This window comes from Chanodichthys erythropterus, chromosome 4 (assembly GCF_024489055.1).
Source record: "Chanodichthys erythropterus isolate Z2021 chromosome 4, ASM2448905v1, whole genome shotgun sequence".
Lineage (NCBI taxonomy): Eukaryota > Metazoa > Chordata > Actinopteri > Cypriniformes > Xenocyprididae > Chanodichthys > Chanodichthys erythropterus.
Genome location: NC_090224.1, coordinates 22232568 through 22257500, shown reverse-complemented (window position 1 = coordinate 22257500; position 24933 = coordinate 22232568). Strand labels below are relative to the sequence as shown.

At 32.7% G+C, this 24933-nt stretch overlaps 1 protein-coding gene across 2 annotated transcripts in view; it reads left to right on the top strand.

The window, feature by feature from the left end:
- The window catches only part of wasf1 (WASP family member 1), a 59375-nt gene that overhangs the window by 32868 nt on the left and 1574 nt on the right, over positions 1-24933 (top strand). For both annotated transcript variants that reach the window (XM_067384531.1, XM_067384532.1), the window contains exons 4-9: positions 3672-3825; positions 8457-8574; positions 15676-15732; positions 19416-19579; positions 19705-19875; positions 22998-23551. In XM_067384531.1, the coding sequence (XP_067240632.1) occupies positions 3672-3825; positions 8457-8574; positions 15676-15732; positions 19416-19579; positions 19705-19875; positions 22998-23551 (1218 nt within the window). The remainder of the gene's footprint in view (positions 1-3671; positions 3826-8456; positions 8575-15675; positions 15733-19415; positions 19580-19704; positions 19876-22997; positions 23552-24933) is intronic.

Below are 24933 nucleotides of genomic sequence, written 5' to 3'. Positions count from 1 at the left end.
AAATTAAATGTAATTAGGGGAACATTAACATGACAACGATGTACTAAAAAATGGAAACGTTTTTCCTTTGCGTTTTACATACAGACAACAACGGTGTCAAAGCGATCCCCATTCACATGAGTCCATTATAAAAAACGATAAAAATCACTGTATTCTGCTGCCAGGCCAGTAGATGGCGATGTCACTTTGTAAAGAAACACTACACGCCTATAGACTGAACACATAATACTCATGCGCATGACATCACACACTGTAAAAAATGACCGTGATTTTAACAGTAAAAGACTGTAAAAATGCTGCGGTGAAAAACTGTTGATTGGTTTACAGAAAGTTTCCGTACTATATACGGTGAATAACTGTAATAGATCTAACGGTACATTTAATGTAATTTTACGGTAAAATACCGTTAAATTCACAGTTTTTGGACGTGAAAAATAACAATTCATTGTAAAATTTACAGTGAAAAACCGTAAATTGACATTCCCACAATTCCCTGCGTGACACTTCACATTTGATATATTTTCATTGAAATAACTCTGTTTCTTCTTAGTTTTTCTCATTTTTTTCTAATCAGTTATGTACACTAGGGTTTTATGTTACATCTAATGTTGTTAAATTAATGTTTATTGCATTTTTAAAATTTCATGCATGTTACCATGATGGTGTTTAGTGTGTGTGTGAATGACACTGTGTGAACCTTCTATATATTAGTATTGTCTTCCTCAGCTTGTGGAAAAGCTGCTTGTGATGAACTTTGATTCATCATGTGACTCTCATCACCACTGTGTTTGGTGACTGTCAGTGTATTATAAAGGTACAAAACAGATATTAGTACTTCATTAGGTTGGTAAATTAACATTATATCAGTTAATGAAATACATTATTTTACCGTAAATTTAACAGATTTAAAATGTAAAATTCACATGTAACTCCGTAAGTATGTTTACGGTTAGATGTCATTTTTACAGTATTGTTCTGGTAACCACAGCTGCCGGTATTTTTCCGTAGAAACAACGGGATTTTTTTTACAGTGCAGTTTTCACAAATTCACGTTTTTGCTAAAGTGTGCTACTTTTCCACCTAGGCATCTTCTTATCTTTCAAAACGAACAAAAATTTCAAGCTTTATTTCCTTAAAAGTGCCACATGTGTGTTTCTTCTGCCTTAGTTTAGAGGCCCTGATATACTTCAAGCGAAATCGAAGAAAGATCTGGTGTGACGTTATTTCGAACCAAATCAGGTCAAATGGAAGTTCGTTTGGAGTTCGAAACGGCTTGCCAAAGTGAACTTTTCAGAAAAGTTTGCTCCGGCTCAAACTACCATTGGTCAGTGGTGATGATGTAATAGGTGGGTGTGGCTCTGAGGCCCCGTTCTCTTTGATGTGGAAATCTTCTTGGTTCATTTCCTCTGATCAGTCCGTTGAGGTCAGACGTCCACAAGAGTCAAAACATAAACCGTGGAGAGCTGCTTGGCCTTTAATTCCAAAAGAAAAATGTTAATGTGTCTCAAAGCACTTAAACGTTCAGTGGATTTCTGAGTAAAAGCCGGCGTTTTTCTCCCATAAAACAACTTTAAGTAGTTCAATATTTTCTTAAGATGTAAGTCTGCGGGATTGTTTTAGTTGTTTTATCAAGTCTGAGCAATTTGTAGCACTAGTAATTTTGCTTGACTTAAAAAACACCACAGATAAGTTCTATCATAGTATCTTTTCATGTGTTACCCAGTACCCCCCCAAAAAAGCATAATTGAGAGACCCTGAACATTGGTCACGAAACAGATCAATTGCATTTGCATGCAAAATAAGCTAATTATAATAAAATACTTTAGCAGTAAGAATCGTCCTTATTGTCTGACAATAATTGAGACAATTAGACGATAACAATGACGATGATAGCAGCTCTCGGTTGGGCTGTGATTGCTTTGACATCAGTCAGCGTGACTGCGTTCTGCCACTCAAATGATTTAATTTCATTTTAATTTCACATCAAGCTCAGAGTCACCAGCTGCCTGTCAGCCAGAGAGAAATAAAGACATTTGCACACAAGGAAAAAATAGTAATGGAAATACACCTGGATATCAGGAAAGAGACAAAGAAAACGAGAATATGTATAGAAAGACAAACACAATTAAAGCTGCAAGCAGCGATGAAAGGGCCCTCGCACCCGGGCTCACCGCCATCCATTGGCCTTAGAAAAACAGTGAACAGTGGGCGACATGCATGTGAGCGAGTAAATACAGGAGAATTATGGCAAAATCATGTAAAAGTGCCACACTTCCTGCTGCCAACAGGTGGCGCTATAGCTAACTGAATATTGTCATATAGATGTCTTTAGGCTCGGACTTTTATCACTCATGTGAAGTTTGGGGCAGATCAGACATAGTATGCCTGAGTTACAACAGCTTCCTCTTTCATGGCGAAACATCAGACTTTGTCAGTCCGCCACGGACACGCCCTTCAACGAAAACTCTAGATCTTTGATATTTATCATCGCTAAGGTCTTAAGATTAGACTGACCAAAAATGACATTGATCAGATTAAATCTCTATGAGGAGTTAATCACAGTGTAAAACATGTAATTTCCTGTTGCTCCCAGGTGGCGCTATGACTGTAACTGAATATTGTCATAGAGATGTCTTCAGGTCAGGACTCTAAAGAAACATGTGAAGTTTGGGGCAGATCGGACATTGTATGCTCGAGTTACAACAACTTCCTGTTTCATGGCGAAACATCGAACTTTGCCTGGCCGCCACGGACACGCCCTTCAGCGAAAACTCTAGATCTTCGCAATTTAACGTCTTTAGATTAGACTGACCAAATATGATGTTGATCTGATTAAAGCTCTAGAAGGAGTTCGTTAAAGTACAACATGTGGAAATGGCAAAACTGCCAAAATTTTGTAGAGAAAATTCAAAATAATCTGCCAAGCGATGAGATAAATTTTAATAATAAATAATGTAAAGATGTATTTTTATCAGAACCATCTCTCGATGCTACATGTTTGACTTAACGCACATTGTTGGACCAATGGCTAAACAGGTTTGAAAAAGTAGTTTCTGTGAAAATTCAAAGTGGCAGAAAATTCTCATTGGGAAAATGTAAAGATTCAGACTTGTTGGGGGAATTTGGAGGGAAGACCAAGAAGATTCTGTGGTTCATGAGACTGATTGACAGTTGTGGATATTTTTGTTGATTTGACAATCTAAATTTGCTTTATTTACACTTAAAATGCATTTATTTCGAATTCAAACCAGACCCCAGGAAAATATAAAAAGTTCAGTCCAAATTTAAACATGATGGAGGATTCAGAAGGGTGGATTTAGACTGAGGTTCGTGACTACTATTGTCTTCTGTAGAGCTGCTTCACAGTTTAAATTAAATTCATTTTACAACATTGACCTGTTTATTACTGTGAAGCTGCTTTGAAACAATCAATATTGTACAAAGATCCATAGAAATAAATGTGACTACTTGAGACTGATTGGCATCTATTATTGTTGATGTGATTCAATCTAAATCTGCTTTATTTACATTTTATAATGCATAGATCATACATGCAAACTCACACAAATGCAGTCCAAAGATGGATCTGTAAATTCAGTTACACTCACCTAGTAGATGTCAGTCACTGAATGATGTTTGATAGGGTGTGTGTGTGTGTGTGTGTGTTTCAGTGTCTCTTCAGGACATCACGATGAGGAAGGCTTTCCGCAGCTCCACCATCCAGGACCAGCAGCTGTTTGAGCGTCAGTCTCTGCCCGTCCCGATGCAGGAGACGTACGAGCTGTGCGAACAACCTCCACCGCTGAACATCCTCACGCCCTACAGGTCAGAACGACATTTACACCTCATATACAACATATAATCACGTGCATAAAGCCATCTGAGATGGGCCAATCATTAGATTTACATTCTACCATACACTGTAAAAATTTTTGTAAATTTTACGAATATTGAAAGCTCATTGACAAATTGCTTTTGTTGTTTTTGCTTTGGATGAAAACATCTGCTACATGCATGTAAAATAAAACAAAGATAATTGAAGTAGGCTACGTTTTACAAGAAAATATTTTCTTACGTTATAGCGCCCCTTATCACTGTAAATTAATGAAATTTGGCATGTTTACTCAGACTGTCCTGATGTCCATCTGTACCATTTTTTGTGAAGTTCGGACATTGCATTAACGATATACAGGTTTTTAAGTAATTATGGGTCACATTATGAGTCACAGCCAAGCTATATGATAAATCATCGATTTTAATGGTAAATAATGGTAAGAAAGACAAATTTTTATCAGGACCATCCTCCAATGCTACATATTTAACTTCATGCACATCAGACCAACGGCCTTTGGATAAAGATTTACAAGAAGTTTAGTCTTGCTACTTCAATTTAGTCTTGCTACGTCAAGATTTCACATTTTGATGCTTGCTGATTCTTTAATTATTGGTGAAATTTACTAGTAAATAAAGATTTTTCAAAGTAAATCGAATCCCGAACTTCTTCCAGTCTATAGAATACCTCAGTATTTGTAAAACTGCATTGAGATAGCAATGAAATTAACCCTCTGGAGTCTGAGGCTGATTTGGGGCCTGGAGAACTTTTGACATGCCCTGACATTTGTGCTTTTTTCAGTTGTTCATAAACATATTAATGGAAAAAGTGTCATTACACTGTATTCAGCACAAACTAGGCTACAATAATATGTGAGGAACATGTATGTACATGTTTGTGTTTTTGAAGGAATAACATTTATGTGTGGTTGTTGAAAAAACAAAAAACTTAAGTCACTGAAATAAGGCCAAAAAAAGTATAATAAATCTGTGTTCATAAGACTTAAGGGTATTGGAGGTTGTAGACTAGAGTTTTTGCTTCAAAATTATGTAAAAATTATGCTGCCTACTCCTTCATATAAAACAATATATTGATTTAGTTTTTGTAAGACACTTTTTGCCAAGAAACACAGTATGCGAGGAGGCGTGAATCACCACTGAAAATGGGCCATTCTCACCTGAGAAGACAAAAGAATTGGATAGTAATGAGCTGAAATGACTTGCATATTAATGAGGCATTTCAGTCAGGTAGGCTGTGAAAAAAAACCTTCTGTGATGTCTCAAGCTCATTATGATATATGAAACATACAGAAAAATATTATTACAATATAAAGTAATGGTTTTATATTATACTTTAAAATATAATGTATTTCTGTGATGCAAAAAGATATAGATATAGACTTTTAGTTTAAAAGCATGCACATTTGGAGAAATATTGGATTCTCATATGCTTATGTCAATTTTCTATACAGAGGAGTTATATTAACTTAATATTCACTGTCATTACTATGAGCGCTGGTGTTTTCAATTCATCCTTGAAGTCGGAGGGCGCTCTGTGCATTTTAGTCCACAAATTCATCTAAAAGAAGAAGAGGCTATTCCATGAATGGAGTTTCCAATACATACAGCAGCCGGAGGGCGCTAAAGAAACAAAAACTCATCTAAACTTCATCTGTAGAAGACAAGTAAACAGGAAGTAACTGCATGTCTTCTAGAGATCGCTAACCATGACTTTTACATCCAGATAAACACTTTTCAAGACAATAAATACACGATTGAGACGATGAATGCATGTATTGACTGAATTTGCGTCTGAATAGCGCTGACTCCGTGGGCGTGGCCGCATTAGCGGATAATGAGCTGAATCACGGATTTCTGACATGGCTCTCTTTTCATACAGATTACATAAACAAAGAAGGTTTGTTTTCTATTTGACTTACATGATTTAAAACCTGACATCTTAACGTTTTTTTAGACATAAGTGTAATTTTTTTGTCATTAGTATTCACTAAGTTACAGTTCATTTTCTGAGAACTATCAGATTGGAGTTCGTTCAGAGGGAGAGGAGAGATCACGCATCATGTTAGTTTTCTTTATTTTACAAAAAGCACAACATTCTGTTTTTACTCTGAGTGTACACAAATGAAAGAAGATATTCCACAGATTAAAATGGTGTATAACTCTTAATTGTATGTGCAACATTGACGGAGTATTTTTAGTCTCTTTCACACTGATAAGAAAAAAACCACGGTGGTATCGCCGGCGATACCGTCAGACCTCAGAGTGTTAAATGGACATCAAATACCTTGCAGATGTATCTTAATGTCTCAAACTTGTCTGCAATCAAAAGTCAGAGATCTCAAACATTTTCCATCAAATGATGTGAGCCGCTTCACATTCATTTTATAGCTCTATACTCCTACTGGATGATGACTGGTGACTCATTTGTGTCCATTTTTGTTTCTCCTGAGGACTTTTAGTTACATATTTACATGAACTATAACTAAAACTCATTTCTGAAGTCTCTTGAGCAATGAAAGAGCGTTAACGTCTCCGTCTTTGCTCTCGTTCATGCAGTTTCTGCTGCTGTTTGCATATGTGCGTCACACAGTGTTTCTGGGATTAATGCTCATTACTGAAGGCTGGAACATTTATTTTGAGAGCTGCGTAATATGCATGAGCTTTCGCTCTCGGTCTCTCTCTTCACACGTTTGCTCATTACTTCATGAAGACCACAGCACCGGAGGTTATTTCATTAGACATCAGCACACATGATTCCTGTAAAACCATTGTCTTCTACTCTTATACTCATGCTAAAAATGTTAAAGACATCCCATTTTGTCCAGTATCGCTCATTTTCCAAGTAGTTTTGTGCTTGTCCTAAATCCTCAGGTTATATTTAACAGAAGCACTATTGCAAAGCCGTTTTTAAATATCAGTCACACATTTGTAAGAAGAAAATTGCACAATAGTTACATGTACACTACCATTCAAAAGTTGGTTAATGTTTTTGAAAAAAGTCTCTTCTGCTCACCAAGGCTGCATTTATTTAATCAAAAATACAGTAAAAACTGTGAAATATTATTGCAATTTAAATCAACTATTTTCTATGTGAATATATAGTAAAGTGTAATTTATTCCTGTGATCAAAGCTGAATTTTCAGCATCATTACTCCAGTCTTCAGTGTCACATGATCCTTCAGAAATCATTCTAATATGATGTTCAAGAAACATTTCTAATTATTATCAATGTTTTTATGACTTGTTTATGAAATATTACTTTCCTAAATTTGCATTTCAGATTGTAAAACAGCCACAGCAGCTTGAATTCAAACATGTTTTTCTTCATGTGGGAGATGAATCTCTCTGAATGTGTTATTTACAGTATTGATTGGCCTGTCATGAGAGTCTGGAGGTGTTAATTGCTTCATTTGTGCTGTATTGTTTTTCTTCTTCTTCTTCTTCTTCTTCTTCTTCTTGTCTTAGCTCATTTGCCATTTTAACCAGCAAACTCAAATTAACTGAGCGAAAATGAGAAAGAAAGTGTGATGAAGGAGAAAAACGTACAAAGTCAGAAAGCAAATGTGAGAAACAGAGGAGGTGTAATATCAGTCATTCACACACTGGGCGATTTCCAGCTCTTTTCACAGCTCTATGTGTTCAGCCTCAAAAACCTGATGTCAAATCACAGTCTGGGATTATAGAGGTGTTGGAATACTGCTAACTGGGGCTGTTTTTATATATTAATGAATATTTCAAAATATTATTAATTAATCAAATGAATCTAAATATTTTTCTGTCTTTTGGCAGCTTTCAGTATATATCTCAATATTTATGTATTTGCACTGAAATGGCTTAAAACACACAATTAGGAAACAATTTCTACAAAACCAACATTGACACTAAAAATGTGTCAAGCAAGAAATAAAATAAGGGGGGAAAGTACAACTATGTTGCATGTTTAAATTATATTATATTATATTATATTATATTATATTATATTATATTATATTATATTATATTATATTAGTGCTTTCAAACGATTGTATAATTATTATGTATATAAATACACACATACTACGTATATATTCAAGAAATATTTGCAAGTATATACTGTATATACATTTATATAATTTATACTATGTATAAATATAAATATTTTATATATAAATATAATATTTTTTCTTATATACATGCATGTGTGTCTATTTATATATACATAATAATTATACACAGCACACACAGATATTATGTAAAAAACGTATTTTGGATGTGATTAACCGAGATTAAATGTTTGACAGCACTAATTATATTATATTATATTATATTATATTATATTATATTATAGATCATTATTTCTATGTTGCATGTTTAAATCAGTGAGTGGTGTCCAATTTTATATATATATATATATATATATATATATATATATATATATATATATATATATATTATAATGCATTGCATTGTGGGATATGGCACTCCATTAGTATTCTCTTTACTGCACATTTCTGAAAAATAGTAGTCTCTGTGTATTTATACACACTCTGTACTGTATACATACTGCATACTAACTTTTGCTTAATAATAGTGTGCCAACATACTTGATCTGCATCTGTCTCTAGGGATGATGGGAAGGAGGGTCTGAAGTTCTACACCAACCCGTCGTACTTCTTCGACCTGTGGAGAGAGAAAATGCTGCAGGACACAGAAGACAAGAGGAAAGAGAGGCGGAAACAGAAGGTAAAAGGGGCAGGCCAGCATGAGGGGGCGTGGTCTATATGCAAATTAAACAACCAGAATGGGTGTGGCTTTGAGGCCAAACTTTTTGATGCCTTTTTGGTCAATGTCTCATTGGTCAATGTTTTGATGTCTTTTTGTTCAGAGCTATGACAATTACATGTGTTTTTACTGACTTAACAGGACATTAAAGACAAGAGAGCACTAGTTAAGATGGTTTAGAACCACCTTGCTTTTATGTCCGTGTGAGTTTGTGTAAAGCATGCATGTGAATAAGCTGTTTTTCTTTACATAAGGTGTTTTCTGACTGCGTTTAGATTACAGACCAACACACACACACACAGCAGGTCAATCACAGGCTAATTAGAAGCAGATTGTGAGTTTACGCATGACAGCAGATTCTCTCGTCTCTCCTCTGATGTTTCTGTGGTAAAAGTGTATATATGATAGTGATACTACAGGTTAAAATATGTAATTTTTGTACATTTTAACAAACATAAAATCAAAATTTCTTTTGCATGACTACTTTAAACATTTGAAATATGCAGATCATACATAATCATATTAAATATGCACAGATTTGCATATAACAAGTGTTTTAAAAGCATTTCCGGCCTGGAAATCTGTGATCTGAGGAGAAGACGAACCGATGGAGCAGTGATGGTGTCCGCACACACACACACACACACACACACACACAAACACACACACACACACACACACACACACACACACACACACACAAACACACACACAGAATGAGATTAGCTGATGTCTAGAGCGCTGAGGTTTCTTCCCGTCATTCATTCATATTAAGTGTGTAGATGGAGTGGAAGTGGGATTGGCTGCATTAGATTAGATGAACTAGATTACATTAGTCGAGTGGATGATTGATGTCTGGAAAACTGCTGAAAGTGCATGTCAGATGAGCTTGAGTCGCTCACACACTCCAGACACGTGCTGGAGAGCAACTAACCATATATATATATATATATATATATATATATATACACCGATCAGGCATGACATTATGAGCACTGACAGGTGAAGTAAATAACACTGATCATCTCTTCATCACGGCACCCGTTAGTGGGTGGGATATATTAGGCAGCAAGTGAACATTTTGTCCTCAAAGTTGATGTTAGATGCAGGAAAAATGGGCAAGTGTAAGGATTTGAGCGAGTTTTACAAGGACCAAATTGCGATGGCTAGAAAACTATGTCATAGCATCTCCAAAACTGCAGCTCTTTTGGGGTGTTCCCGGTCTGCAGTGGTCAGTATCTATCAAAAATGTCCAAGGAAGCAACAGTGGTGAACCGGCGACAAGGTCATGGGCGGCCGAGGATCATTGATGCACGTGGGGAGCGATTAGGCTGCCCCGTGTGGTCCGATCCAACAGACGAGCTACTGTAGCTCAAATTGCTCCAGAAGTTAATGCTGGTTCTGATAGAAAGGTGTCAGAATACACAGTGCATCACAGTTTGTTGCGTATGGAGCTGCATAGCTGCAGATTAGTCAAAGTGCCCATGCTGACCCCTGTCCACCGCCGAAAGTGCCAACAGTGGACACGTGAACATCAGAATTGGACCATGGAGATTATATATATATATATATATACACAGAAATTGAATAATGAGTGATGTCTGTCATTCCGTTATATTGATGCGCAAACCGTGTATATGCGCTCAGTACATTCATGTTGTTTCCACACACATTCAGGATAACGTCTGAATTTGTTGCTGTGTTTAGTAATTCTGAATGGATTTAGGAGTTTTTGTTAGCTTCTCTATGTGGTTCTGTTCAGTATTGCAACTTGTCTTGTCTAAACTGTAAACAAGCTCTTTGCTGTTGCACTGAACACACACTGTACACCGTGAATTATGTCGGTGTGAGGTTCTTATGGCAGAAGAGCTCTGAGCAGCAGGAGTCTGTCACCCGCTGGGATCGTGTTGAGCGGCTTTGAAAGCAGCGATACACACGTTAATAAACACAACACTCACTTTCTCATTCAGATGCATTGGAAGGGGAGAAATTTGAGGCTGAGAAAAAGACCCTAGTAATCTCACATGTGTCTCCTCTAGAGCTTCAGAAGCCATAATGTGTGCAATCAAACATCAGAGATATGATATGAACTCAGTATGAACTCAAACATCTCTTATTAAATTCTTCCAAGCTATTAATTTTTAAAGCTATATATTCTCACTGCATGACAGTAAGATGCATCTGAGACAAAGTTGATACAAAAGTTTGTAATCATTAAGATTTTTTAAATGTTTTTGTTGTTTTCTGCTCACAATGGTTGCATTTATTTAATCAAAAATACAGTAAAATTGTAAAATGTTTTTACAATTTAAAACCGCTGTTTTCTACGTGAATATATAGTAAAGTGTAATTTATTCCTGTGATCAAAGCTGAATTTTCAGCATCATTACTCCAGTCTTCAGTGTCACATGATCCTTCAGAAATCATTCTTATTCTGATTCTGATAACTAAGAACTGAAATGTGCCATGAAATGTCTAACTGAAATCAGACACACCCAATTAACATCAGCTGGTTAGTGGCATCCAGTGCCAGTGATGATAGGCCCCCCCCCCCACACACTCCGTTACCATGGCGATGCCATCTTTAACACTCTCAGAATTCAGTGAGAGGACAATAATAGATGCGTTGATATACAGACCGCTGCATTTCAGGAGAGATTCACAGAGTTTGACTACACAGACACAAACCATCAGGTGTCAGACTTCACAATCAATCCAAATCATGACATGGCTTGGTGTGATTATCAAATCTTTATTAATGAAATAAATGTATGCGAAACGCGGCACTGTGTTCATTTACATGTGAGCAGAGCGGCTCTATTCACAGTAAGTGCTGCTTCACACCGACTCATGTTTAATTGCTTTATTATATTATATTATATTATATTATATTATATTATATTATATTATATTATATTATATTATATTATATTATATTATATTATATTATATTATATTATATTTTATTTTATTAGCAATATCACACTCATAGCCATACGATATGGCTGTATATCAGCACAACTGTGATTCGGCCGTAGGTAATCACAGCATGCTGATATACAGCCATATCGCACGGCTATGAGTGTGATATTGCATTTATACAACAGTTCGATGGCACAAATGTGTAAATAAATAAGAAATAATGACGGAGTGTCTTTAAAAACCCTCTTTTGCCATGGATAAAATCTCAAGTTGGCATTTTAACAGTTGAGCCCAAGCCTCATTACTAATTGTAAAACGTCACTTTAGAACTATAATAACGTTGAGTCGCTTCATTGAAACTCACTGTAATATAATGAGTATTATGAGAGAGAGAGTGAGTGTATTACCTGCATCTAGCCGATATTCTTCAGGTCAATCTTATATTCATGATCACAAAATGTCCGCTGAGGAAAGCGATATCTTTGTCCTTTTAACATTTAAGAGGATTTCCCATGACCGCGCTAGTCAATGCATTTGTCAGTTGCGTCTCATAAGATGTTGTTTAAAGTAAAAACAATGTCCTTGTTTCCTTGTTTCAGTCCATTTCAATATAAAAGTCTTTGCGACTGACTGACTCACTCATAAAGACAGTCTTTGCTGCCATCTAATGGTGTATTAATGTAACTTTCACTGAAGTTGAAATCACTCTCTCAATACCAAAACATGTGGCATGCTATTTATATAAAATATTATTTACTGAACACTAATATTTAAATAATAGCCATTATAACAGTATAAGAAGTAAAATAGGAAATAAACACAAGTAAACAGTTCAGTCAAATGTACAAAAGCAGCGCTCTAGTACAGGATTTAATTTCAATGTAAAGTAAATTAATGTTATGAAACTTAATATAGCCCTTAAGCCAAATGTATTAGACCAAGACTGTTTGAAATACCCAAAATGAATTATACCTCATGTTTAAACACGAGCCAGCAGAAAATACCTGAAGTACTGGCCGAGAGGAAGCTGTTCTCAGCGGGTACACGAGCTCTGAACAGTCGCTGACGGCCTGGAGCTCACATCTCTGAAAGCATCGGGGAAAAAAAATCAAACAGGCGCTATATGTTTACATATAAATCACATATCTGAGGTCTGATGAAAACGATATTCCGTTACAAAATCTAAAATTATATTATATTATATTATATTACATTATAGTAATTATATAATATTATATTATATTAATTATATTAATTATATTAATTATATTATATTATATTATATTATATTATATTATATTATATTATATTATATTATATTATATTATATTATATTATATTATGTGACTGTCTATATTATTATAGTTGAAATTTAAACATTTTTGGACAAATACAAACAAGTACAACAAATCGGGAGATATTTTTCTTTTTCTTTTTTTTTCTTTTTTGAAATTGCATAAATTTCATAAAGTTTTTTGTCTGTTATTTTTAGAATTTTTTTTACCATAAAGATTTTTTTTCTCAAAAAGTGTTTAAATTGGTCAAATTATTTTGATGAGTTAATGGAACAGATATTTTTCCATTATTTATTGATCAAATAATATTTTAGATCCTTGGATTTCTAAACCGTCAGAGTGAATAAAAGACAAACACTCACACACACACACACACACACACAGAGTGCTGATGTCAGCGCTTCAGTAAATGACTGACATGCGGCAGTGATGGCGGGAGGAGAGAGCAGGGAGGACGGACGCTCACAGACGGTTTGATATCAGGCTTCGTTCACTTTCTGATCTTGACTTATTTGTCATTTTGATTGATTGATTCTGTATGCTTGAAGATTAGGTACTATTATTGACTGTCATCTTAATGCTCAGTGTGTGTTTGTTTGTTGACAGTAACAGTCATTAAACTCACCACAGGAATTTATTGTTTAGTGATTCACTGATTTAAACATTATATGAACATTGCTTCCACATTTATGAAAACGTTCTTTTAACGTTGCACTCAGAACACTGTGAGAATCACCTTAAAGGGACAGTTCACAAAAAGGAGCATTCAGTCTTTATTTACGCTTGTAGTTTCAAACCTGTATGACGTTCTTTCCTCTGTGGAACATAAAAACAAAGTTTTTTGTCTGTACAATGAAAGTCAATGGGGTCCAAAACAGTCACATCGATAAGGACATTATATGATTTTAAATGTTCCCCTTCTCCACCTTCACATAACGTGAATGTATGTTGAGAAATATACTTCCACACAGGTTTGTTCTGTGATGTTGAATCTGCTTGTCCATCAGATCTTTTGTGTTCACGTCATTTCAGATATGTGTCTCTGACAGCAGGATGATTTCACGGCATGAGCAGCTGTTTAAAGCGTTACGGCGGACAGTTAGAGCCGCATGACTGATGCTACAGTCACACACGCAGATCACACTCCTGTTTTACACACTGATCTGATCACTTTGATTTCTGGATGCACCAATATAGAACGCTTCACTATACTGATATCAGCTATTGTTTTTATTTTACTAAGAAATGTCTGAAACATATTTAATTCTCAAAAGAAACAAAGGAGAAAAGAAGCAAAAAGATTTTGTATACTTTGTTATATTTTGTATGTATAATTAGAAAAGAGAAGTGTATGCTTTTATGTACTGCAAAATTATGTTTATTTACTATATATATAATATTATTTTATATATATTTATTTGCAATATTATCAATAGAAAAGATGCCAAAAAAATATTTTTGTGTATGCTTTTTGTTATTTTTTACAATTATTTATTTAATTTATACATTTTATATATTGCAAAATTATTATTATTATTATTATTATTATTACAATATTTATAAATAGAAAAGAGACAAAAATGTCTAAAAGTGTATAACAATAATTTACAAAAATAAATGTATAAATATTTTTTTTTCAATTTATACATATATTTTATATATTGTAAAATTATGTTTATTTACTATATATATTATAATATATATATATATATATATATATATATATATATATATATATATATATATATATATATATATATATATATATATATATATATATATATATATTTACAATATTAACAATAGAAAGTTGCTTTTTGAAAGTGTATTTGTTGTTTTTAGAAAGTATGCTTTTTGTTATTTTTTTACAATTATTTATTTAAATTTATACATTTATTTCATATATATTTACAGATTTTATAAATATTGTATATATATATAATTTTATATATTTATTTACAATATTTATAAATAGAAAAGAGGCAAAAAGTCTAACTAAAGTCTAATTATAAATAAATATATAATTTTACAAAAAAGATATTTATTTTTATAAAATACATTTATTTTATGCATTGCAAAAATTATGTTTATTTAATGTGTGTGTGTGTGTGTGTGTGTGTGTGTGTGTGTGTGTGTGTGTGTGTGTGTGTGTGTGTGTGTGTGTGTGTGTGTGTGTGTGTGTGTGTGTGTGTGTGTGTGTGTGTGTGTGTGTGTGTTTGCTTCTTTTCTGCTTATAATATCAATCAATTCAGATCACTTTTTATTATTTTTCAAAAATGCTGCTACCAGTATGCATTATTAATAATGCATTATTAAGTAATTAATTTCCCTTGAAAAAGTAAATTAAAGCATCGCTCTTAATTTTTCTGTAATTTAATCACAGTTACTTCTGATGTAATTGCATTAAATACTGTATAGACTATAGAACAATTTTATATAAAACAATAGTGGATTTAGTATTAAAATTTAACGTCTAATGATTGCATATATGTTTTTAATGTCTCCTTGGTCAGTTCAAGAATAATTTATACATTTTTATATTATTTATTTGAGCTGTTTCATATCTTATATTTAGAAAGTAATTAATAAGTAATGCAATACATTTTAGAGAGTCATTAGTACAGTGATCTAATCACACTGGTGAAGATGTAATTAGGAGCTATTCGTATCTTAACCAACACTGTCAGAGATATATTGTGCATCCATATTTTGTTTTTCATTTCTCGATATTTCTCGACTGTCATTAATTCGGTTCTTTGTAAAACAAACCTTTGTGTTTGACTCTATTGTGTTACTGTGTGTTAAATTGTGCCCTTGGTTCTTCTTTTGTCGTTTTGTTCTGTAGTTGCAGGATCCCCACATGTATGATCAGGTCTATAAATATTTAGACCTTCCAGTGCAGGTACGTGAACCAGCCGAGAACACGCTTCAATCCACCGTATGATCACTGTCAGCTGCTTCTGTCTGACCTGCACAGGGAACAAAACCTCACGCCGGCGCTGAGACGTCTGACAAATTCAGCTATTATAGTTTTATACTATTATAAATCATTTTTTGTGGTTTTAGTTTTAGTGTCATTTTACTATATTTAACCCTGTAACACAAATTCTTTGAGAAAACACAATATAAAGACGTGTACATGTGGTATTTGTAAAATAAGTGGAATAACTGACTCCAGATCATTGAATTATTGAACTGAATGTATATTAATTCATTTAATGTGCATTAATTTTCATTAATTCAGCGACTGTTATAAATTATGTGCACAAATTGACAGACATTGACAGACATCTCGGCGACGCGTGCGTGTGTGATGGGTTCGGCTGTTTTCTTTCATAAATTCTGTCTTGATTCGTAACATTTTCAGTCTAAAGTCTAATGCAGAAACTCAAGCCACCCAGATTTGTTTGTTTCCTGTCTGTCTCTGAGCTTTTCCACAGTGTGTGTGTGTGTGTGTGTGTGTGTGTGTGTGTGTGTGTGTGTGTGTGTGTGACTGAATCAAGTGTTCACTGTGAATCAGGACTGAGTGTGTAATTAGAACAAACCTGGAGCAGATGATTCAGTAGAGTCTCACAAGGAAATGTCTGCGCATATTTCACCCATATAATCAACAGAAAGAAATGTCAAATTTAATTTTAAAAATGCAAATATAGGTACATATATATATATATCTCAGAGGTTGCGTTAGACTTTAACATTGTCCGTCATTTTGACGGACAGGGTCGTAAAAATTCCGTCATAATCTATTACTACCCGTCATTTTAATTTTCATATTTTAATTATAATAACACATTTAATTGCTTTTATTTTTGTTCACAAATAAAAGCAATTAAATGTGTTATTATAACATTTGAACAAAAATAAAAGCAATTAAATGTGTTATTATAATTAAAATATGAAAATTAATATGACGGGTAATTCACACGCAAAATTTCTCTGTAACGTGACTGTTGTATAGGCTATGTGTTGGTAGCCATTAAAGAAAACATAGTTTCATATTTATGTTTAAATAGTCCTATGTTATATTTGAAATTCATCTATTTGATTATGAAAAGTTAACAGCATGATGCATCATGAGATGCGCAGTATATCCGGAGACATGACATGTCAGACATGATTTTAAACACTTCATTAAGTTTTATTTTCTAGAAAGCCTTTCTTTAAAGTGAATTTCGTTTTGTAAAAATTGTATCTTAATTTTAATCAATGTTTCATTAACCAATTGCCTGGATGTAATAAATAAGAAGCAAATATAACAGACAATATAATCATGACATGGAGGCGCGGGCGCGATCACTGGCGCGTGAACTGGAGCGCGTCTTACAGGCTAAATGAACCGAAACTCAGCGGCTGCTTGCCTCACATACATGAGAAATATATCTACAGAAAGCTTTAAATACCTACTTTAACGAAAACGAATTAATTCAAAACGAAAAGAAATAGGCTACTCTGATTATGTAGACTAAACCGAATGAAGTGCATTCTCTCTCTAGCGCATCCATAGATGATGAGAGTCAATATCAACTTCATCTTTGCAGCCGACACTGATTCAGAAAACATTACTTTATTAATAAACAATTAAAATGTCTCCTTGCTGTTTTGCGCATTCATGAGACCAATATCGATTCGTAAACCATAGTCGATCAATTGGTAGGCTATGCTGTTTTCAGTTGATGATTAAACAGGGCATTGTGCGCCTCCCATCCAATAAATCGCAATAGGCTTAACGCTTTGTGTTGCTTTTGATATGGAACAAAAGTCTCAGATTTCAAATTCTGTCCATTTCATTAAGAAATTCAAGCAATAAATACCGTTTTGGCGCTCTTTAATGTGGTGTGATAGAGAGTTGTAGCTTCTGGGTACTCGCCTGTGCGTTATCAGTATCAAATGCATAGCAAAAGATTCCTGCCAGTTTTTTTTTGTTCTGGATCCAGTGCTGCGGCTACATTGGAGCGCACTCGCCACCAACTGAACAGGGGTGTGAATTACAGTTACAATTTACAGTAGATTTACACCCTGAGTGTAATCTGTCACCGTGACGGACGGCCTTCAGATTTTTCCGTCATTGATAAAAAAATTCCGTCAATGACGGAACATTTTCGGTTAACGCGACCTCTGATATATATATATATATATATGTGTATATATATATATATATATATATATATATATATATATATGTATATATATGTATATATAATATATACACATATGCATGCAAAATGTATAATAAAGAACATGCATAATAAACGTCTGCTCATATTTCACCCCTAAAAACAACAGAAAAAAAAAAATAATAATATAAAATTCAAATAAAATGCATTATATAGATAGATAGATAGATAGATAGATAGATAGATAGATAGATAGATAGATAGATAGATAGATAGATAGATAGATAGATAGATAGAAAAACTCATAAAAGCAACAGAAAAAAAATATAAAATAAAAAAGTATAATTCATATAAAATGTATATTTTTATTTTTTGCATTTTTAAATGATTTTATCAATGGGAAAAAATGCAAAAATCTATAATTTTTTGCATTTGTTCATTTTAATACTTTTTTTGAGTGAAATATGAGCAGACATCTATTATGCATTGTTTAATAATATATATAATATTGTGGTAAAATATCAATTCCTCATATTACACCCCTATAATAAACAGGAAAAAAAATAGAGATATAAAGGTTATATATATATATATATATAATATATATATATATATATATATATATATATATATATATATATATATATATATATATATATATATATATATATATACATGCATGCATACAAATATATACAGTTTATAATAAAAATGTATAATAAATGTCTGCTCATATTTCACCCCTAAAAGGGACAGAAAAAAGTAAAGTAATATAAAATGAACATAAAAATATATATATAAATAAGCATTTTTATATATATAAATAAGCATTTTTATGTTCATTTTATATTACTTTATATTTTTTTTCTGTCCCTTTTAGGGGTGAAATATGAGCAGACATTTATTATACATAATAATATACATAATAATAATAATATTATTTTTTTGCATTTTTTTGTTGTTGTTGCTTTTATGAGTAGATGTTTATTATATATATATATATAATAAACATCTGCTCATAAAAGCAACAACAACAACAAAAAAATAATATTATTATTATTAATATTAATAATACATTTTTTCTGTTGCTTTTAGGAGTGAATATGAGCTGACGTTTATTATGCATTGTTTAACAATATAAATAATATTGTGGTAAAATATCAATTCCTGACAGTTTCCATCAGATTCAATCTTAGACAGAATAAAGCAACAGATTTGACACAAATCTTTCGTGGCAGTTTGAGTGTGTTTGTGTGATAATGTTCATATCTCTCCTGATATCTCTGATCATTACATGAATATGAGTGAAATATGAACACATGGATGAACAGATGCTGACGGTCAACAGATAAACCTCTCTTTTTCTCTTTCCCTCTGTGTGAGTCTTCATTGGCTCCTGCTTCTGTGTGATTTACCTGCGCTGAGACCGAACTAACGGTCCGTGTGTCTGTCTGTCACTCTCTCTGTCCAGCTGAAGAACATCGACCGCCCTCATGACCCCGAGAAAGTCCCGCGGGCGCCTCACGACCGGAAGAAGGAGTGGCAGAAGATGGCGTTAGGGGCGGAGCTTGCTGATGACGACATGGAAGACAAACACAAAGACACGAATGGATCGGCAACGTACCATGACCACAGGTGTGTGTGTGTGAGATGATTTGCTGAAATATTAGTATGAACATCTCTTTTCTGGATGTTCTGGTCCGTGACCTTCTCTCCATGTGTAACCTGAGCGTTTATTGTAACGTCTCTGTCTGCTGCAGGCAAATGTACATCGATCATCTGGACGGGCCGTTCTCTCTGGCCGCGCTGCCGTACTCTCAGATGAACGAACTCCTGAGCCGTACGGGAGAGCGAACGTACGGCCGCCCGCACGACCCTCCGCCGCCGCCGCCCACGTACCCACCCGACGTCAAACCAGCCTCCGTTATCAGGTACACACACACACACACATCAAACACACACACCTAAATGATCTATAATAACGATACAAAACAATAACAATGATCTATAATAAAAAATAATTTCTATTTTTAGTGTTTACTGTAGCTTTAATATATTTTGAAACCCATGAATGATGAATATGATTGCAATAATTTAATAATTTATGATTACAATAATATAAATACAAGATTTTAAATATTAAGAGTAAAATAAACATCAAAGAAAAACCTAGCGAGACGTTTTGAGGCACAACATTCAGCTCAGATCATTGTTCAGCCTGTTTAAATGAATGCATTTAAAGAAATAAATAAAAATTTCTCCTTAAAATGGTTCATATAGAGAATCAATAATGTCTCATTATTCAGACTATTTGAATAAATTTATTTAAATAAACATATTAAAAAATAAAATTAAAATAATTTCTCAAAGAAAAATGGTTCATATGAGACTCGATAATGTCTCATTATTCAAACTATTTAAATAAATAAATTAAATTAAAAATGTCATTATTAATGCTGTTTAAATAAAATTATTTAAATAAATACGTTAAAATAAATAATTTATAAATGTATTTAAATAAATAACATAAAAAAATTTAAAATACAGTTTCTCAAAAAAAAGGTTCATATAAAGAATCAATAATGTCTCATTATTCAGGCTATTTAAAAAGTTTATTTAAATAAATACATTAAAATAAATAAATAAAAATAATTTCTTAAAGAAAAAATGGTTCATATAGAGACTGTCTAATTATTAATTATTAATGTCTCATTATTCAAACTATTTAAATAAATACATTAAAATAAATAATATTATCAAAGAAAAAATGGTTCATACAGACACTCACAAATGTCTCATTATTCAAACTATTTAAATAAATTTATTTAAATAAATACATTAAAATAAATAAATAAATAAATAATTTCTCAAAGTAAAAATGATTCATATAGAGACTCAATAATGTCTAATTATTCAAATTATTTACATGAATTTATTTAAAGAAATATATTAAAATAAATAATATTAAAATGTAAAAAAAAAAGGTTCATTTAGAGAATCAATCTCTCATTATTAAGGCTATTTAATTTATATTTAAAAAATATTTTCTTAAATTAAAAATGGTTCATATAGAGACTGTCTAATTATTAATTATTAATGTCTTAATTATTCAGACTACTTAAATAAATGTAATTAAATAAAAAAATTAAAATAAATAAATAAAAAAAGGTTTATTTATGTAGAGAATCAGTAATGTCTCATTATTCAGGCTATTTATAATAAATTAATTTAAATAATTTATACATTTCTAAAAAGCGTTTGGCAGTGATGGTGCTTTAAAGAGGAGTAATTTAGAGATTAATCTTTGTAATTTAGCGAATTGCATGATGTCCTCTGCAGCAATAAACACTAAAGAAAAAACCTAGAGCTTCATTTCCAGTGCGGCGTTGTGTGTTGAGCTCAGATCATTGTTCAGCCTATGTCCTGTGAGCGTTCACCCACAATGCACCTCTCCCTGTGTGGGTCAGTGCCTCTCTCTCTGTGTTTGTGGTCTATAGGACGGATCATGTGCTGTTATAATTGCTCACGGAGAGTCTCTGCACTTCTGCCGAAGGTTCAGATTCACTCAATGTTATTGTAGAGACTCATAAACAAACATGGTGTCGGTGTCAGGAAGATGTGTAGAAATCAATAATGTAATCAAGGAGCAACATTTAAACAGCTGAACAGCGAAACTCTATCGCTCTGTTTCAACACTAGCTGTACAGCAAAAACCCCATTCATTTTCTCCATAGGGGAATTGATTGAAGCGATAACTTATAAACCTTTAAAGGCAGTCCAACTGTGAGCTCTGATGTTGTTAATCGATGGTCTGTGCTTCAGCATGCATTATTTCAACATCGTTTTTAAAAAGGGTCCTATAATGCCCCTTTCACACGATGTAATATCAGTCTCTGGTGTCTCCAGAATGTGTCTGTGAAGTTTCAGCTCAAAATCCCCCACAGATCATTTATTATAGCTTGTCAAATTTGCCCCTATTTGGGTGTGAGCAAAAACATGCCGTTTTTTTGTGTGTCCCTTTAAATGCAAATGAGCTGCTGCTCCCCGCCCCCTTTCCAGAAGAGGGCGGAGCTTTAACAGCTCAACAACAACAATTCTGGAGAATCTCACGCAGCCAAAATGACGAAAGTGTTCACCCTTACATTGTTAAAACCGGAGTCGACACTGATGGAGAGACTCAGGAAGAAGTTACGACATTTGCAAATAGACATGTGCCGATATTCGGTAATATGCACAATATTGTTATCGTGGGCACTTAAAAATACCGTAAATAATCATTTATTACCAATTATTAAGATTTTTATAATTCATTTAAGAATACTTTTCCCATCAACCGTTTAAAATTGCGGAATGAATGAAGGAGACGCGCTGATGGAACAGCAGAAATGCAGCGGTTACCCCGGAAACCCCGCAAACAAAGCAGCTGCGCTAGTGAAGTTTTTAAAATGCTTCAAACAGACATTCATTTTTTTGTAATCTCAATGTTGTTCATCACAGCACCAAACACTGAATACTTAAAGACTTAATAGGCTATTTATTTTCAAACTTAAACATTTTTATATTTTAATCTGGACTACAACATGCCCTAATGATTAAAAATGTTCTGATTATTTGTTATTGTTCAGTAAAACTTAAAATGTTAATTCACTATTACCAAACTGACAATGAAAAATACTTTTAAAGCATTAAATTATATTATTCTTAGTTAATGTTAATTTCTTAGTTACTGTTTAATAACTTTACAAAATCAAAATAACTTATTTAATGGACCTGAGATAAAACTAACAATGATCAGTTGAATTTCTTAACTAATATTAACAAAAAAATTTTTTTGCAACTTATTTCAATATCGTGATAATACCGTATACCGTGATAAAAGCTTCCGCAAATAATCGCAACATGAAAATTTGATACCGTCACATGCCTATTTGCAAACTAACAATATGTTACTCTAATAGCAAAACAAGCATAAAAATATGTAATATTTGCATCATGACATGATTTTGACAAGGGTTTGGATCAGAACTTACATCTCCGTCTTTCTGTCTTCCAGCTCCAGCTCAGGTTTCTCCGACAGCGTCACGCAGTCTCCGGCTCGTACGCCCGTCTTCCTCAACTCGAATGCCCCACCCCCAGCCCCTCCCCCTTTACCACCTCCCCCTCCTCCTCTGCCAGTCAGCCAATCAGGTTCAAGAATGCGAGGTTCAGCCCCACCTCCAATCCCTCCTTTACCTTCCCAGCAGCCTCCGGCCATCCCCCCTCCCCCTGCCCCCCTCCAGATCGCCCCGGGTGTCCTTCACCCCGCCCCCCCTCCGGTGGCTCCGCCCCTACACTCATCTCCCGCCCGCGGACAGCAGGACAAGGCTCTGCCTACAGGCGGCGATGGAGCGGTTTTGCCGCCGCCTCCCCCTCCTCCTCCTCTGCCCCTCCCAGGAAACAGAAGCTCCTCCCCCTGCACATCCTCAGGCCCGCCCTCCATGCCTTCCTTCCCATCAGGAGCGGTTTCGTCGCCACCCACTCACTCGGGTCATGAGGTCAAGCGGTATCCCTCCAACCTGCCGCCAATCAGCGACGCCCGCAGCGTTCTATTGGAGGCCATCCGTAAAGGTAGGAGGAGTTATGGTTATGGTTTTCAATCGGACTAAATTGCATATTCAGAAATTGATTATTAATAAACCGCTCCAAACCTTTTAATTTTAATTTAGATTACAACCTTAGGATTTTTTAATGTGGCAATGCAATAAAAAATGCAATTAATGAATTAAAAATATATAAAAAATAAAAATATGAAATTAATAAATTATATCTATATAATAATTAAAAATATATACAGTTTATAAAAATATCAATGCAATAAATATATGCAATTAATAAATTAATATTAAAATATAATTAATAAAATTATAAATATAACAAATACATGAAATGAGTAAATTACTATATAATTAAAAATATAATTAATAAAAATATAAATGCAATAAAGAAATACAATTAATGTATTAATATAATTAATATATTAAATAAAAATATAATTAAATTATTAAATTAGTATAATTAAAATATATATTTATATATTATTAATATAATTAATAAATGTACATATATAATCAAATTACAAATGCAATTAATAAATTAATATTGTTAAAATATAATTAATAAAATGATAGATATAATAATAAAATTTGTAAATTAATATATAATTAATAAAAATATAAATGCAATAAATAAATGCAAGTAATGCATTAATATAAATACAATATATAATAAATAAAAATATGAAAATAATGAATACATGATATTAATAAATTATTATAATTAAAATATATAAGTAATAGAAAATATGAATGCAAGAAATACAATTAATAAATAAATGTACATATATAATCAAATTATTAATGCAATAAATAAATGCAATTAATAAATTGATATTAAAATGTAGTTAATAAATGTATAGATAAATAAATGATATTAATATATAATTTAAAAATATAATTAATAAAAGTTATGCAATAAGTGCAACTTACAAATGAACAATTAAAATATATAATTAATAAAAATATAAATGCAATAAATAAATGCAAGTAATACATTAATATAATTAAAATATAATTTAAAATATTTATGAATATAATAAATAACTTTATTAACTAATAAATAATATAATTAAATTATGTAAAAAGATATTATGTTTAATAAATGAATACAATTAATTAATTAACATCATTAAAATATAATTAATAAAACTATAAATATAATAATTGAAATTAGTAAATTAATATATAATTAATAAAAAAATATGAATGCAATAAGTGCAACTTATAAATTAACAATTAAAATGTATAATTAATAAAAATATAAATGCAATGCATTAATGTAATTAAAAATATAATTAAAAAATAGTATAATAAATAAATGAAACTAATAAATTAGCATAACCCAAAATGTATAAATGTATTTTAAAAAAGTAGATGCATCAGTCATTAACAGGT